Genomic DNA, 18,398 nt, shown 5'->3' on the forward strand with positions numbered 1-18,398 from the left:
GGGGTTTGCATTGCTGATGGGCAGTTTTTAAAAATATGTTAATGCCATTCTGCAAGGCTGCTTCAACCCAGGGACCTTCTGCATTGAAATAAGTTTGCATATCCTTGTTTTGATTGGTATTTGCTGATTTTACTAGCCTGCTCTGGGAAAGTCCACTTTGCCTACTTTCCAAACTCTGGGTGAGGGAGGAGCACCACATAGTTGCCCATTCAAAGGCTCTGTACTTGAAATCAGAGGTCCTTGCTCCACTACCTGTAACTTACCACAAGGACCAAGAACCCTTACGTTTGACCAGCATCTACCTCCTGATTTTGGGCAATGTGTGGGCTAGTGTATAATTATTGGACATCTAGTTGGAAAGCAATAGAGATGCAGAAGATTGCTTCAAGAAGTTCATGGCAAAGTTATTTAAAAGACATTTATTTTTAGGCATAGTGGCATAGAGGACAAAGACACTGCTTGCCATACACCATTCCATATGGGTGCTGGTTCGGGTCCCGGCTGCTCCACTTCTAATCCAGCTCCCTGCTAATGCATTTGGTAAAGCACCAGAAGTGACTGCAATGGCCAGAACCGAACTGATTCAAAGCCAGGAGCAAGGAGGCTCTTCTGGGTCTCCCTTGTGGGTGCAGGGTCCCAAGGCTTTGGGCTGTCCTTGACTCTTTCCCAGGCCACAAGCAGGGAGCTGAATGGGAAGTGGGGCCGCTGAGATTAGAACCAGCACTCATATGGGATCCCGGCGCATTCAAGGCGAGGACTTTAGCCGCTAGGCTACGGCACCCACCCACCCTTTTTATGATTTATTTTATTCTCATTGGAAAGGCAGATACACAGAGAAAGCGATACAGAGAGGAAGATCTTCCATCTGCTGGCTCACTCCGCAAGTGGCCATAACGGCCATAAGTGAGCCAATCCAAATCCAGGAACCTAGCAGCTTCCCCTAGATCTCCCACCTGGGTGTAGGGTCCCAAAGCTTTAGGCCATCCTCTACTGCTCTCCCAGGCCACAAGCAGGAAGCTGGATGGGAAGCAGAGCATTTGGGACACAAACCAACAGGAGGATTCAACCACTAGGTTACCATACTGGACCCACCATCCTTCCATTTGAAAGAGTTCTGTAACATTAAGGGCTGTCTGCACCATTCCTGAAGCTTTTTTTTTTTTTACAGATGTCACAACTGAAATATCATTCCTCATTCTTTCTACCACATTATGGGCCTCAAAAGAGATTTTACACCTGTAGCCCAAAGGCTGAGTTATGATGAGCTGCTCAGTTGATGGAGTCATAGGAAGGGATTCAGAGAGAAAGAACAAAGGAGTCTTGAAAGGTGAACAGCGAGGAACTTCCCACAGAGGCTCCGTGAGAGCAGGTGGAAATGTAGGAGTGTTACCAAGGGATGCTGGAGGAGAGAGCTGATTGTTTTCTACAACTAAGCAAAGCTCTTGCTGTCCCACTTCCTGCCAAGTCACTGAGGGCTTACCAGGTGCCAGGCGCTGCGCCAGTTAGCACGTCTGTGGGCTAATCTTGACATGTTCGACTTGATATCTAATGAAAGAATCAAAGCAAGCCTTTTTTTTTTTTTTGCTCTCCTTTCTGGAATTGAAAACTCATTCAGTACTCATAATCCTTTAATAAATAATGTACTCCAGCTGTCTCAATTTCAGTGCTGTCCACATTTAAAAATTAATTTTCTGGCTAACAGTGCCCAAGGTTCAGGTATGATACTCTTTTTTTTTTTTTTTCCTTTCTGGCTTCTTGAAGAATGACCCCATGCGTTTCCAGAGGACTTTGCTCAGTCTTTGCACTACTTGACCTGGCAAAGGGGAGTGGAGGTTTGGGGGAGGAGTCCTTGTCCCTTACGCTGCAGGTGTCCTTCACCCCTAAACAACCTGGGGGCCCAAGAAGGGCTCTGGTTCCTGGAAGCTGTGTCAGCCAGGACTCAGCCAATCTGTTGCAGCTTTAACTCCCGGGCAGGTCCTGTTTAATGAGGACTTTGTGAGTGCACGCTAATCGTTCCTGTCATTGGAGACAAGGCCCTCAGGTGAAGGCGTGACAGAGGCCTTTGTTCTTTCTGAAAACTCTGCTGGTGACTTTTCCTATTTTGCTTTTATCAAGGTTTGTTTTATTCACCTTACTTCTCCATCATTTAAAACTACCCATCCTGCTAAGAACAGTTACCTGATTCTCTGTGCCGGTACCCGTTCCCTTGTGGATCAGCCTCGCGTGTTTTAGGAGCATCTTAAGCGGAAGCTGAGAAAGCGAATTCAGTAACGCTTCCTAAGCTGCAATCTGACTCTTCAGCCCAAAGGCTTCTAGGAGCACTCCCTGTACCTGCTCGTGTTCATGCCTGTGCTTGGTAGGCAAGCACTTGCACATTACCGTGAGGTGCTAATGGCATCTTCCTGGGTAAACATCCCGATTAGCACATGGCTTACCCAAGAAGTACATCAATTTCCCCATCTGGGATGGTCTTTTCAAAGTGGATCTGGCTTTAGTGACCAAAGCTTAGAACCACTGAATCTACTCTCAAGGTCCAACATATTACTCTCTTTTACTTTCCTTTAAGCTACTGATAACAATAACTGAAAGATCGAATATTTAACCTTATCCTATTTATTAACCCCTCTTGTGGATCCAGTGAAACAACTTCTTGGGAGTTGGATATATATATTAATGTTTTAAAATTTTTTTTATTATTATTATTTTTTATTCATTAATTACATTGTATTACATGACACAATTTCATAGGTACTGGGATTTCCCCCCCTTCACCCCAAACCCTTCCCCCATGGTGAAATGTTTTAAATTTTTAAAAAATATTTATTTTATCTATTATCAGAGTGATAGAGAGAGATCAGCCATTCACTGGTTCATTTCTCAAATAACCACAATGACTGGGACTGGACAAGGCTGAAGCCAGGAGTTTGAATTCTATTGGGTCTCCCATGTGGGTGATAGGGATCCCAGTACTTAGACCATCTTCTGCTGCTTTCTCAAGCAAGTCAGCTAGAAGCTGGATCAGAAGAGTAGTTCGGGGGTAGACAGGAGGTCAAACTGGCAGTCCGATATGGAATGCTGATGTTTCAAAGCATGATTTAACTCATTGCACCACACTGCCAATGCCTGGATCCATATTTAAATTCCATTGGTAGCTTTTACCTTTGAAAATTCTTTTTAATTAATTTTACTTGAGAGGCATAGAGAAAGAGAGACTCCCGCATCCACTGATGCACTCCCCAAATGACCAGGAACCCAAAACTGAATCCAGAGCTTGGATCCAAGGTCTCTTACCTGGATGGCAGTGACCTCATGCTTGAGCCTTCACCTCCTACTTCCCAGGCTGCACCTTAGCAGGAGGTTGGATTCAGGGGTGCAGCAGGGACTTGAACCCAGGCATTATGATATGGGATGCAGACACCCCAAATGATGGCTCAGCTACTGTGCCAAATACCCAGCCCTAGATTTTTTTTTGAAAGATTTATTTTTATTACAAAGTCAGATATACAGAGAGGAAGAGAGACAGAGAGGAAGATCTTCCGTCCGATGATTCACTCCCCAAGTAAGCTGCAATGGGCCGGTGCGCTCCTATCCGAAGCCGGGAACCTGGAACCTCTTCCGGGTCTCCCACACGGGTGCAGGGTCCCAATGCATTGGGCCATCCTCGACTGCTTTCCCAGGCCACAAGCAGGAGCTGGATGGGAAGTGGAGCTGCCGGGATTAGAACTGGCCGGTGCATATGGGATCCCGGGGCTTTCAAGGCTAGGACTTTAGCCGCTAGGCCACGCCGCCGGGCCCCCAGCCCTAGATTTAACCTGCCAGCTCAACACAGCAGCTATTTCACATCATGGGTGATCACCCAGGAACCAAAGGCTTCTAGTCCCCAATCCTCTCTTTTTCCTTTCTGAGCAGCATGATTTGTGAGCCAGGGGCATTCTAACTAATCCCATTTCTGGTATCGAGTGTACAGGAGAAACAGGCTTTATCTTCATGCAATCAGCTGTCCATATTCTTGTTAACTCCAGAGATCCAACCAACTAAATATGTTTTTTAGGACGGTTGAATCTTGGGAATAAGCATTATGTTGCATCAGATTAAGTCTCTGCCTGCAGTACCAGAATCCTATGCAGGTACTGGTTCAAGTCCCAGATGCTCCACTTCTATTCCAGCTCCCTGCCAATGTGCCTAAGTAAGCAGCAAAAGATGGCCCAAGTTCTTGGAGCCCTGCTACCCAAGTGGGAAATGCATAGTTCGAGCCTCCTGGCTTTGGCCTGGCCCAGCCCCAGCCCAAACTTTTGTAGCAATTTGGAGAGTCAACCAGCAGATGCTTGTTCTTTCTCTCTGTAATGCTAACTTTCAAATAAATAAATATATATATTTTAAAAGATTTATTTGTTTTTATTCAAAAGGCAGATTTACAGAGAGAAGTAGAGGCAGGAAGATTTTCTGTCCATTAGTTCACCCTCTAAATGGCCACAGTGGCAGGAGCTGAGCTGATCCAACATGGATACAGGAGCCCAAGGACTTGAGCCATCCTCAACAGCTTTCTCAGGCTATAAACGGAGCTGGTTGGGAAGTGCAGCAGCTGGGGTCCAAACCAATACCCATTTGTGATGCTGATGCTAACATTAATTAAAATTGCATCCATATTGAACATATACACATGTTTTTGTTTCCTCATTATTCCATAAATAACACAGTAGAGAAGCTATTCACACAGAATTTCTGACACTGGTTAAAATCACGCCCATGTTCTTTGATGCTAGACAACCAAAGATGAGTTGATACAACAGAACGGGTTTTATTCCAGAAACTAGAAGATTTGTAAGTTAAAAGGAGGATTTTTAAAAAGAGAAGTTAGAGTGAGGCGTGGCTAGGGAAATTGGTTCCAGAGGTTTCCAGGATCCTACTGACCCCTCTTGGCTGGAGCTTCTTGGAAATGAAGCTTGGCTGGTTTGGACTGGTGGGTGTAAACGCCTCCCTTCCCTGGGGTCTGCTGTTCCAGCATCTCCTTGCAGTCAGCTCCTGCTGAGGTCCACGTGTGTTGAAACAATCTGAGCAGCCACAAGAATAGCAGTTAGCATTTATTAAGTAAAACATGAAAAGGAAAGGAAGACCTACTTTATGGTTGCAAATGTGTGGCTGGTCACAGGGTTAGATTGTGAAAAGGAGGATGTAGTCAGTAACATTTCCACTGTGTAGGGATTGTAAATATTCCTGAAAGAATGTGCACCAGTTACAGAAAAATACTCCTGCAAGTACACCCTTCTACCTTTCTGGAACTTGAGCAGTCTTGGACTTTAGTATCTGTGGTGAGCCCAAGAACCTATCCTCCAGAGATCCCCGGGGAAACTTCAGAAGCTCCATCCCAAACCCTACTTGTAGGCTACAGAAGTGTGAAGTGTACTCTGGGCTTGTCACTTCTGGCAACACTTAGGCAGAAAAGTGTCATGCTTTTCTTTACTCATGCTAAGGGTTACAGCCTTCACTTCTGTAATGGAAGACAGGTGAGCAAGATTAAAAAAAACTAACTAATTTATTCAATCCAAGTAGTTTTATGTGACATGGAAGCCCTGAAAGGAAGGCCCAAAGTCCCAGAGAAAACTCTGTTTTGATGCTTAGGCTCCATGAAGAATGGACGATTGGGTGGAAATGTGATTGACAGAGAGGTATGCCCAAGGGTAAGAGACAAGGAGGCGGGGTAGAATCCAGCAAGGCCTGTTTGTCCAGATTCTTCTTGGTCTCTCTGTAGAATTTCTTTCTCCCAAGTGCCCACTAGTACCTAGTACCCCTTTGGAGTGGGTATCTCGTGACCCGCCAGTAGACAGAGTCCAAGCGCTCAGAATTTCTTTAGGACTAGCTCCTGTACAGAGGAATGAAGAAAGGTGAAAGCTGTGTTTCTAGACCTTGAGGCTTTGGAGGAGAGGGGCTTCAGCTTCTTTAACCTACCCTGGGCAAGAGGATTCCTGGTATCTATGACTGACATCCTGGGAGAAGGAGGGGATGAGACATAACGGCGGGAGAAGGTCAAATCTGGGCTGGATGCTGCCAACAAGGCCTTCTAACCTCCTTTACTTCGAATCACTCAGCAAGCCAAAGCACCAGACTGAGCCACCACAACCACGTGTGTGGGGATTATCCCCACTGCAGGCAACTCTCCGGTTCTCCACAGATGCCTATGGGGTGGCCTGCGATTTAACTCCATTCTCATGCTACTTCCCTGGAGTTAGTGTCATACCACACAATGAGGGGCTCAGTCCCACAACACTGCCTGATGTCACATGCCAATCCCATGTCAATGCTGACATCCTTGCTTCTGATCAGCTGACTGTGAATATCTGAGGCTCACACAGCCTCTCCCCATGTTTAATCATTTGCTAGGATGTTTCACAGAACTCAAGAAAACAGTTTACTTAGGGACTTTTCCAGAGTCACTTTCTTAGCGTCACTCACATGTAGTTGTAAGAGGCTTTGTTACAGAGAACAGAGGACACTCCTCTCACCCTCATTGCTCTTCTTGCTAGGGAATTCCACAGGTTTGTCCTGTGGCAGGGCTAGGACAAAGACCAACCATATGTTTCTTGTTCTAAGTCACAGCATCACCTAGCCTTACTCATGCTGCTGTTGCTGCTGTTCATCATGCTTTGGTCCAACCCTCAAAGAGCAAGCTCATCTGTGTCCCAGGACCTTTGCACTAATACTCCTCTGCCTGAAAGTGTTCCCCTGCAAAACTCTGGCTGGCCCCATCCGTTCACTCAGGGTTTAGTCCAGCTGTCATCTCAGAGGGGCCTTCATGGTCATGCTGTCCAGTCAACGCCTATCTGGTAAGCTGATCACATGAGGTGGCAGATAGTAAATACATTCAGCCTTATGGGCCACATGATTTCTGTCACAACTGTTTCTGCTGTTATAGCAAGAAGCAGCTTGTTCTTGTACGTTATCTTCTTTTCAAAGCAATTATCTCTGTCAACTAAAATATTGGCTGGACTGTGGCCATGCTTTTTTACTATTTGGTGATTGAATGAATACATCTATATAGCCCATGAGCTGCTATATGCAATAACATCAAGTTCCAGAGCTCTCATGTATGTCCTATCCCAGGTGCTGCTTGCCACCTCTATTTGTGCCTGTGGTGCCTCCTGACTTCTTGTCCCTCAACAAGTCTCCCTCAGTCTGATCTTCCCAATGGTACAGTACCTTGGTAGAGTATGTCTTTTGTTATAACTCTTCTCTGCAAATAACAAAGGACTTTCCACTCTGTTCCCATTTCGTAGTATAAAGCTGAACTGCTCTGACAGGTCCTCATGGCTCTTCCCCTTGGTTCTTGCCAGCTTTCCCAACTGTGTCTCTGAGCCTTGTCTGGTGTGAGTTCTACTCCTGGGGCCTCATCTCCTCTTGGTCCCTGTGTCGGCTGCTTATTCCCCACTCTGCTCAGACCTCGTACTAGAACCAGTTGGCTTTCTTTTTGTGTAGGTAATGTATCTGTGTGGCACAAGAGGTCAGTCTGCAGTGAAGGGTGGGAAACCAACAAGAAAGAATAAGGCCTGTGGATGGCTGGAAGAGGAGAGGTGAATGTGACCTACCTGGCTTAAGTGCTAATAAAGAGGGTTATGTAGTACGTAGTTATCACTGAAAAGCACCGGTTGATTGCATTGTCTAGACCAGCGCTTTTCAAACTGCTGAGCAGATAGATATTTGGGGAACTTTGTTCAGATGTGGGCTCTGGCAGTGGGGCTATGATGGGGCCTGAGATTAGGCACTGTTATCAAGCTCCCAGGGCTGCCCACACATCCAGTTCTAGGACAGCTCTTTGAGAATCATTGATCTAACTAACTGCTCAAAAAGGAGCCTGTTCTGTATGACTTCAGTCTGGGAAGAGGAGGCCATTGCCTTTCCCTGCACATGCTGGGTATTATGAGGATCCCACAATGAAAATATCTCTTGCAGGCCCAGTGCAATGGCTTGGTGGTTAAGTCCTTGCTTTGTAAGCCCTGGGGTCCCATGTAGGTGCTGGTTGGTGTCCAGGCTGCTCCTCTTCCCATCCAGCTCCCTGTTTGTGTCTTGGGAAAGCAGTAGAGGATGGCCCAAAGCCTTGGGACCTGCAGCTGCATGGAGATCCCCAAGAAACTGCTGGTTCCTGGCTTCACATCAGCTTGGCTCTGGGCATTGAAGCCCACTTGGGGAGTGAACTAGCAGATGGAAGATCTGTCTCTCTGCAAATCTTAAACAAAAAATTCTTGCATTCTGAGTAATTGGAAAAAAAAAATCTCTGATGATTCCAGTCTTCTTGATGCAGCAGGGGCAGTGCTGGAAGCTGAGCACAAAGCTGAGTGTCATGGTTACAGCTTAAAGGGAAGAAGTAAAGAATCCTGACAATGCAGTCACTGGGAAACGAAACAGTTCCAGTGTTGACTGGGCTTGCAGCCTGTCTATATACACACATGCACCCCAAAATACACACATGACCTATCTCTCCTCTCCAGAGGCCCATACAGCAAATCCTTCAGAATCCATGTCTGGAGGGAATTCCCAACAAAGCAATAGGAATCCTTTCTGTAGGGTGTATCTTCAGACAAAAGCAAGTGGGAGAGTGTTTCACTGATATGATAAATTTGACTGTTGCAATCATTTCTCTCTGATGATTAACCTGGCCCTTATTTCTTTAGCTAATCAATAGCCGTGTGTTATTCTTAACTTCATGCAACTGCAAGATATCCTGATGAATGATTTTAAGGCCACTTCCTGCAGCCAGTTATTTCCCCTCTGCTTTATTCATAGGATCTTCTGCTCAGGCGGCTGAACTCTGACTTTGGGATAACATCATGGCCATGGTAAGTCATGGGTTGCCTCACCCTCCCTGGTGCCAGGTGCAGACAGGCACAGGATGTGTACTCAGGGACTGTTGGTTTAAACAAAGGTCTGTTTGCTTAGCAGTGGATGGAAGGTGGCAGGGGCAGATGTGAGAAAGGCAGGTTCTCCCCACCCCCACCCCCACCCCCCCCCCCGCTTCCCCGCCCCACATGCTCCTCCTCAATGCACTATTCTAATTTCTTTCATGAGTAATGAGTAATTCGACCCTGAAAATGATGTCAAAGAGAAAAATCCTTGAAATCCTTTTAACATCCTGAGAACATGAAAACAAGTTATAGTTTTGACTCTAACAGAAAGCTATGTGTTTCTTTTACAACATTTAGACTAATAAAACAAAGAATTCCTGCTCCTGTGGCTTCTGCCCCCAAGGGGTGGCCAGTGGGGACACTTTGGAATAGCCCACGTTTCAGCCTCATTGTACCTGACATCACAGGCTCCTCCTTCACCTTTTGCCTGCCTTTGGGATCAGGAGTCTCAGATTTCATCGAATCTTTGTGATGAGTATGAAATTGGATCCCTCTGAGAGTTCCGTGCGGAGGTGGGAGCCAAGCTTCCTGGGTGCCAGCACAGCTCCCCTGAGGCTGGCCGTCTGCTCTCTTCCTCTCCCCAGGGGCTTCTGGATAAGCAGTGGACTCCTGTTCCCACTCTCCAGGGAGGGAATAACGCAGGAAAGCCTCGTACCTGGCGAAGTGGCCATCCTGCCAACTGTAGACAGCTTCCTTTTGGAAGATGGATGTGCAAATTACACTGAATGAAGAGCAGCATACTCTTTTTTTTTAAATGCTTATTTATTTATTTGAAAGGGCTATAGAGAAAAGGAGACGGAGGGAGGGGGAGGGCAAGAGAGGAGAGAGAGAGAGAGCTGTTTCATCTGCTAGTTCGCTTCCCAGATGGCCACATCAGCCAGGGCTAGACCAGGCCAAAGCAAGGAGCCGGGAGCTTCATTTTGCTCTCCTGCATAGAGAGCTGGGATCCAAATACTTGAGCCATCTTCTGCTTTTCCCAGGCCGCTAGCATCCCTGCTGGGTCAGAGGTAGAACAGCCAGAGCACAAACCAGTACCCCTATGGGATGCTACCACTGCACCAGAACACCAGTAATATACTTTTTCTTACATTAAACATCCTAAAATTTTCAAAACTTATTGAAATCTAACTAAAATCTCTTATGCTTTACTTAAAATCAATTTCTTCTTTTTTAAAGATTTATTTTTATTGCAAAGTCAGATATATATAGAAAGGAGGAGAGACAGAGAGAAAGATCTTCTGTCTGATGATTTACTTCCCAAGTGACTGCAATGACCAGAGCTGAGCCAATCTGAAGCCAGGAACCAGAAGCTCTTCTGGGTCTCCCATGTAGGTGCAGGGTCCCAAGGCTTTGGGCCATCCTCGACTGCTTTCTCAGGCCACAAGCAGGGAGCTAAATGGGAAGTGGGGCTGCTGAGATTAGAACCTGCGCCCATATGGGATCCTGGTGTGTTCAAGGCAAGGACTTTAGCCACTAGGCTACCGCACTGGGCCCCTAGTCTTCCTTCTTTTCTTTCCTTTTTTTTTTTTAAACTTACTATCTTTTAAATTTTTCCATATAATATTTTAAAATTACATTATAGTTAAAGGCTAAAGGAAAAAGATCAGAGTCCTTAGCAGGAAAATAGGTAATGCTATAAGCAAAAATCAAATGAAAAGATCTTCAGCTTCTCTCAGATAAACTCTGAAAAGAGTCACGAGATCTTCTGACAAGGCCACAATGTCAAAATCCTCAACTATTTTCATCATTTTGTTATAGACCCTATTTATATGTATAAAGATTTTAAATAGCAGTAATGAGAATGGTAATAGGTTCTACTTTTTTTTTTTTTAATCATTCCCTTAGTCTAGGAGAATGATGATATGAGGCTGGCATTATGGTATAGGTAATCAAGCCGCCAACTGTGACAGTGGCATCCCATGTGGGTGCCAGTTCAAATCCTGTCTGCTTCACTTCCTACCCTGCTCTCTGCCAGCGCATCTAGGAAAGCAGAAGAGGCCCGGGTGCTGACTTCTGCTACTCTCGTGGGAGACCCAGGTAGAGTTTCTGGCTCCTGGATTTGGTCGGGCCCAGCTCTGGCTGTTGCAGCCCAGTGAATTACAATTCAGTCTTTCTGACATTTATCCTTCTCATTATTATATAACAATGATATTTCATCAATTGTGATATAGATTTTTATTTTTGTCATCCTCTCTGCTTATTTTGCCTTACTGGAATGGACCTTACTGGGATGGAATGTTTTATGTTTCTAGAATGGATGACAGCAGTTTATGCTTTGTAATTTAATCAATGTAAGGTTTATAAGATTAACATTTCTTGACATCTCTCCTGGTACAGAAACAAGCACGAAGGAGGCTAGCATGTGGCATTAGCATGTTAAGCTACTACTTGGGATGCCAGCATCCCATAGGGACAGCTGCTCTACTTCCAACTCAGCTCCTGCTAGTGCTCCTGGGAAAACAAAGGAGAATGGCTCAGGTTCTTCATCCTTGCACCCACAGAGAAGACCTGATGAAGCTTTAGGCTTCTGGCTTTGGCCTGTCACAGCCCAAACAATTGTAGCCATTTGGGAACTGAACCAAAAAATAGAAGATCTTTCCCTCTCTCTGTATAACTCTGCCTTTTAAATAAATGAAAAAGAATTTTTTTTTATTTATTTTATTTTTATTACAAAGTCAGATATACTGAGAGGAGGAGAGATAGAGAGGAAGTGGAGCTGCCGGGATTAGAACCAGCGGCCATATGGGATCAAGGCGAGGACCTTAGCCACTAGGCCATGATGCCGAGCCCCAAAAAGAAATGTTTAAAAAAAAAAAAAGAAGGAAGAAAGGGAGGAAGGGAGTCAAGGAGGAAGGGAGAGAGTAAGGAAGGGAGGGAGAGACAGAGAGATAAAGAAAAAAGGGGAGAGGGAGGAAGGGGGAAGGAAGGAGAGCCCTGCATGATAACCTAGTGGCCAGTGTCCTCAGCTTGCATGTTCTGGGTTCCCATATAGGCACTGGTTCATGTCTCAGCTGCCCCACTTCCCATCCAGCTCCCTGCTTGTGGCCTGGGAAAGCAGTAGAGGATGGCTCAAAGCCTTGGGACCCTGCACCCATGTGGGAGACCCAGAAGAGGCTCTTGGCTTTAGGTTGGTTCAGCACCGGCCTTTGCAGCCACTTGGGGAGGAGCCAACTGATAGAAGATCTTTCTGTCTCTCCTTCCTTCTGTAAATCTACCTTTCCAATAAAAATAAATAAACCTAAAAAGAAAAAAAAAAAGAAGGAGTCACTGAAAATCCTGATAGACTGCACCGCTCTGCAAGTCTTTGTTGCCTCATTGTGTTAGATACTCATTTAAGCCCTTTGCAATTGACTTTAAAGTTGAATGCAGTGTTTGAGTACCATCCAGAATTTTTTTAGTCCTGGAGTTCCAAACAACCTTGTGAAGCCTTTAACTCAGAAAGCTGCCTCATGGTGGGGCCAAAGGCCATGCTGGAACTTTGACAGCAGATCACCAATTTGCTTATTGTAGTGACAGACACCAAAGTTGCTGCATTCCTTTTTTGGGACTGTCATTGTAAAGTACTGTGGACCAGGCAGCTTAAAATAGGGATTTTTCGCCTTTTGACTCTGAAGGCCAGGAAGCCAAAATCAAGGTGTCAGCAGGAGCAGGCTCCCTCCGAACCTTGTTGAAGACACCGCCCTTGCTGGTGGCTGTCTGCTGGAAGTTTGCTGACAATCTCAACGGTGCCTCAGCTTGCTGCTGCATCACTCCCGTCCACCTCTGTTATCACAGAGGCTCTCTTCACACGAGTCATATTGGGTTAGAAACCTACCCTCCAGTGTGAACTCATGTGAACTAATTCTTCATTCCTATAATAAGGCCACGTTTTGTGGTCCTGTAGTTTAGGATTTCAACAGGCATTTAGGGGGCTGGGGGTGTATTTATGGATGGATAGCAGCATCCAGGGAAGATGATATCACAGATCTCTTTCTCTGTCAAGGGTGCAAAGGGTGATGGATCGCCGAGTGCAGGATGCTTAACTTAATGCAGGAAAGCCTGATGCTATTTCAGCAGAGGAGCTCTGCTTGCGTGCTATACCTGAGCACTTGGCTGAGCTTCATACGGACATAATGAATCGGACAAGTCCAGGTCAAGGTAACTTACTGGAGAACTTGCCCAAGGGCCTGGAAAGCCCCCATTCCCTTTAATACCCTTAGTGTATCCTTGGAGCAAATGAAATCACCAGAATGCTTTAGCTCCATTCTGCACTGTGTTCGCCACCTGGTGCAAATGCTCTCTTCCAGATTCTTCCTTGTCGTTACTCTCACAAGTTACATTAAACAATACTATAACAGATCGGAGCTTCTCACGGTATTTATTATGGTGGTATGGGCAAATTCATATTAAATGATGATAGCCATCTCATTTGAATTTGTTTTACTTTTTTTCTGAGTTTTATGCTAAGTGCTTTCCTGTATTATCCTGCCTGATCACAATGCTCTCAGTTGATATCATTAGTTACAAAATGTAAGTGAGAAAAAAGAAACTTGCCTAGGAAACACAGTTGAAAAGGGTTGAAGATAGGATTTAAACCAAGTCCATTCCACTCTGGGGTCTCTTCTTCCCAAGTAAGCTGCTTACTCTGGTAGGTGCTTCCCAGCCTCTGGACAACACACTACCCTGGTTTTCCTTTTACCTCCAAGACTGTTGCTCCTCAGTAATTCTTTCTCTGCAGGACCCGACCCTTGGAGAGACCCAGGCCCATCCAAGACCCTGTCCTCTTTATCTTCTCCTGCTCCCCAGGCCATCTCTCCAATACTATCCAATTGCTGGTGCAGCCCACATTGGTCATCTGGACTTGACTTTGGATTGAATAACTGACCACCCCTTTGACAGCTCCACCACAGGATGGTTAATAGACATCCTAAACATAACATTCTGAAAGTAGCACTTCTAAATCCCATCCCCACCAGCACCCCAAATCTGGCAGTCGGCCTCCAGTTCTCCCCATTAGACAAATGATCCCCTTCTGCACTCAATGCGGTGAGCTTAGACTTGCTGCTGCTGCTGCTTTTCCTTCCTCAGCTCCCACAGCAGTCCAACAGCAAGTTCCATTGCTTTTGTTCATTCTGGATCTGTTTATTTCCATTGCAACCACTTCACCCTTGTCTAGCATGGCATCCCACCCCCAGATCTTGGCCCAGACTCTTATCTGATATCTGCAGCTCCCCCACAGCAGGCTAAGTAATCTTTATAGTGTGTGAAGCAGCCCCCATGTCCCTCTCTTCTTGCTTGAAACCAGTCAGTGGCTTCCTACTGCACTTAGAATAAGATGCAGTCTCCCTAACCAACTTGGAAGGCTGCCTTGCCACATCTCTGGTTTTCATTTTTGCTTTTCTTTTTAATAAAAGTTTAATCATTTATTTTTTAGTTCATTTGAAAGGTATAATGTGTATGTATGCACACACACACACACGAGAGAGAAAAGGGAGAGCTTTTCCATCCGTTAATTTGCCTTCCAAATGGTTACAACAGTCAGGGCTGGGATAGGCAGAAGCCAGGCTGCTGGAACTCCATCTGGTCTCCCACATGGGTACCAGTGAGTCAACCACTTGGACCATCACCTGTTGCCTCCCACTGTACACATTGACAGGCAGCTGGCATGGAATGGAGCTGCAACTCAAACACTGGCACCCCAGGATGAAGCCGGGATCCCAAGTGGTATCTTAACTACTATTCCGCAACAGCTGCCCCTTTATCATTGCTTTTTTATTTTGAATTTTTACTACAGATAAGTTTAACTACATATAAAAGTAAACAGAACTCCTTTGTGTATCTGTCATAAATTATTAACTCACGATCAATCTTGTTTCTTCCTAATCTCTACTTCTCTCTCACTTCTGTTAATTTGAAAAATAATCAGACATCTTATCATTTAATCCATAAACTATGCTTATATGTATAATATTAAACCTCTTAAAAGTAAAATATAACCATAGTTATATGTTCCTTAGTGTCATTAAATAGTAACTTGATGTCCAAGTTCCCAATTGTCTCATAAATGTCCTTTTGTTTAAGGATCCAAATAAGGTTCACATGTACGATCGTGAATATGCCTTATTTTAAAATCTCTTTTAACTGTAGCTCCCTCTCTCTTTTTTCAAAATTCCCTTTACAATGTACTTTCTGAACAAACAGATCACTTGTTAAGTACTGATTTTGCTAATGCAACACTCTGTAATGGTTTCACATTCCTTTCTCTGTTTATTGTAAATTGGTTTTAAGCTCTATTGGCTTAATTGGATCCAGCTTTAATTTTTTCCCCTTTTGGGGGTTGGGAATAGGCTACTTAGTACATGGGGATGTACCTGCTCTTACCACTCCTCTCTTTGCCCACCACATTGGGCCACCCTGGCCTCTGACCCGCCTACCCTGGTGGTAACAGTTTCCTTGCCTGTAACACTTGCCCCCTGTCTCTCCATGGTCTGCTGCTTCATGTCACCCAGCTCCCAGCCCAAGCTTCAACCCTCAGAGCAGCTGCTCTGGGACCTCTTGTGGGTTTTGTAGCCTCTCTCACCACCAGGCACTAAGAGAACATTTATTTATGCCTGATTCCCCTGGCCAACTAGAACATTTACTCATGGGGAGCAAGAGCCTCGTGTCTTGTAGCCACCAGCACCTGGATCCCCAGCACTTGGAGTGATGTCTGGCCCACAGAGGAGCTCAGCCAAGGTTTGCTCAGTCCTTCTCTGTGTCCTCAGGCATCCAAAGGAGGAACTGTCAAGGCCGCTTCAGGATTCAATGCTGCTGAAGATGCCCAGGTCCTGAGGAAGGCCATGAAAGGGCTAGGTAAGTATCCTCTGGAGGGAGTCCCAGGCTGCCATGTTCACAGGCACCTGCAAGTAGAGCTGCCTTGAAGAAAATACAGTGGTTGGGAATGGGGAGGCAGCATGGTATAGCAAGCTACTCCTCTGCCTGCAGCACTGGCATCCAATATGAGTGCCTATTCATGTCCCAGCTGTTCCACTTCCCATCCAGCTGCCTGCTTATGGCTTGGGAGAGTAGCAGAGGATGGTCCAAAGCCTTGGGACTCTGTACACATGTCGAAGACTCAGAAGAAGCTCCTGGACCCTAGGCTCAGATCAGTTCGTTTCTGATCATTGCAGCCATTTAGAGAGAAGTGCTGGATGGAAGACCTCTCTCTCCATTTCTCCTTCTGTCTATGAAAATCTTTCAAGAAAAATAAAGAAATCTTAAAACAAAAGAAAACACAGTGGGGACAAGGTGGCCTTTGAGGGTAAAATGGATGAGAAGGCACAGATTATATTTTTTCTTTAGTGAAGAATTAGAACTCCTGGAGTGAGGGCCCGTCTCTGTAGAAAGAAATGGCTTGCAGCAGGAAGTTCTTGCATGGCAGGGTAGGCAAATTCTGAAGGGAGGTCCTGGGGCTTCTACTGAGAATGCCATCTGCAGAATCACAGACATAGAGAATGTCCCAAAGCAGTGGGAACAGCAAATGCCAGAACTGCTGTGCTATGTGGCAGCATTCAGGAAACGGGTAAGCCACCGAGTCTGGTGATGAGGAGGAGAAGGCAGTGCAGTACAGCTCCGCTGAGTGAAGTCCAGTAATTCAAGAGCTCCGTCACTGCGTTTGGCTGCCTGGTTATGCATCCATGCATTGTGTACAGCAGGAATGGGGCAGGAAGTGTCGAGGCCCCAAGCACAGGGACCATCCAGCCCAGGGTGGGGAGACAGTGTGGGTGTTAGAGCCAGGCAGGCACGTCATGAGAAGTTTCCTTTTAGGAAAGAGGCGTGTGGCAGAACTCTGGGCAGACTGGTTAGGAGGAAAGGGTATGGGCTGGGTGGGCTTTTATGCTTATCGAAGAAGAATCCCCCAAATCCTAAATTGGATCAAAGTGGTAGGAATTTATGGAGATGGGGGAACAGAAAAAGGCTGCTGAGCAAGCTTTTGCATGACTTGGCAGGAAGTTTGAATGTGGACGAAGGGAAAGGATAAAAAAAAAAAATCAAAGCTATTTCGAGGTTCAAGCTTGGTCAATGGTAGTGCCTTTCACAGAGCAAAAGGTCATGAGCCCAGAAGCTTCTTCCATTCTTGAGAATTCCAAAGAAGAAAAGGATGGTTTCTCTCTCTCCTCTCTCTCTCTCCTCGTAAGAGCAGGTAGTAGTTTCCAAAGACATATAAACTTAAACTTCCTAGCTTTCTCTCCATACCCCACATTTTTTTTTTTTTTTAGCATCTCTAATTCTGGTGAACCAATTTTTTTTTTCCTTTTTCCTAGACCTATTTCAGGAGACTCACTTCTGTAATCCACTACAACTTCTCATTCAGTACAAACTCACCAAATGTGCATGCATGTCCAGCTGCTACAAGGATGAGAGACACATTTGAGAAATCAGAATAAAGTCCCCTTGTAAAAGCTGCTGCTGCAAGAAACAGGCTGGCTTTCATAACTTATCCCTTTGTTTTGATAGGATGCTGTGCCATGGGGTTTTGCTTGCCATTTTAAAAAGGGAACCAACTGAGATAGGGAGACACACTTGGAAATGAAAAACACAATTGCAGATTTTTTTTTCTATTTTCATTTCGCCTACCCCACCCCACCCCACCCACCCATCAGTTACAGATTTTAAAATATTCTGAAGCAGCCTGCTTTGTCTTACTTTAGGATGTCCCCAGACACTTTTGGAACTTTGCAGGGTCCTCAGCAACAACAAGACTCTCACCAAATATGATCCCTCATCTTTGGACTAAATTTCTTTTATTAAAACAAAAAAAAAATTTTAAAGGCTGATGTGGTGACATAGCAAACTAATTGTTCAACTTCATTGTCAGCATTCCATTTAGGCACTGGTTCAAGTCCCAGCTGCCCCACTTCCCATTCAGCTCCTTGCTTACGGCCTGGGAAGGCAGCAGAGGACAGGTCTGATGCTTGAGACCCTGCACCCAACATGGGAGACCCGGAAGAAGTTCCTGGATCATGACTTTGAACCAGCCTTTGCAGACATTTGGGGAGTAAACTAACAAATGGAAAATGTCTGTTTCTGTCTCTCTTTCTCTCTCTCTCTGTGACTCTGCCTTTCCAATAAAAACAAGTATATGTTTTAAAATGTATGAATGCAGGAAGCTGCCAATTAAACTGCAAAATCAGGGAATTAAAATCATGTTTGAGTTGTTTCAAAACTCAGAGGAAATGATTGAGAGAAAAGGCAAGCCAGGGCAAGGCAGATGACAGGTGATCCAAAAGACAGAGTGTGGAGGAAGCACGGTCCTGGTCTGCATTGACTGAACCGTGAGTGGCCGGCACTGCACTTACTCGGTGATTGTATAAAACACCTGCAACAAGCCTGCAGGGAAAGTGCTAGGATGGGTCACATTTACAGAGTTGGGGCAGTATTTTGAGTGGTGGTAAATGCTCATCCAGCCTTCTGGCCCCAGTGACACAGGCAGACCCTATGAACAAAGGCCTCCGCTCTTAGCAAGCAATTAGTGTGTCTGTGAGA

General features: G+C 45.4%; 1 protein-coding gene across 1 annotated transcript in view; it reads left to right on the forward strand.

Moving 5' to 3' along the window:
• The window catches only part of ANXA4 (annexin A4), a 58,301-nt gene that overhangs the window by 19,382 nt on the left and 20,521 nt on the right, over positions 1–18,398 (forward strand). Inside the window, exons 2-3 of the mRNA XM_004580068.3 lie at positions 8,776–8,828; positions 15,638–15,725. Of these exons, the coding sequence (XP_004580125.1) occupies positions 8,820–8,828; positions 15,638–15,725 (97 nt within the window). The 5' untranslated portion in view covers positions 8,776–8,819. The remainder of the gene's footprint in view (positions 1–8,775; positions 8,829–15,637; positions 15,726–18,398) is intronic.

The sequence above is a fragment of the Ochotona princeps genome, chromosome 8 (assembly GCF_030435755.1).
Source record: "Ochotona princeps isolate mOchPri1 chromosome 8, mOchPri1.hap1, whole genome shotgun sequence".
Classification (NCBI taxonomy): Eukaryota; Metazoa; Chordata; class Mammalia; order Lagomorpha; family Ochotonidae; genus Ochotona; species Ochotona princeps.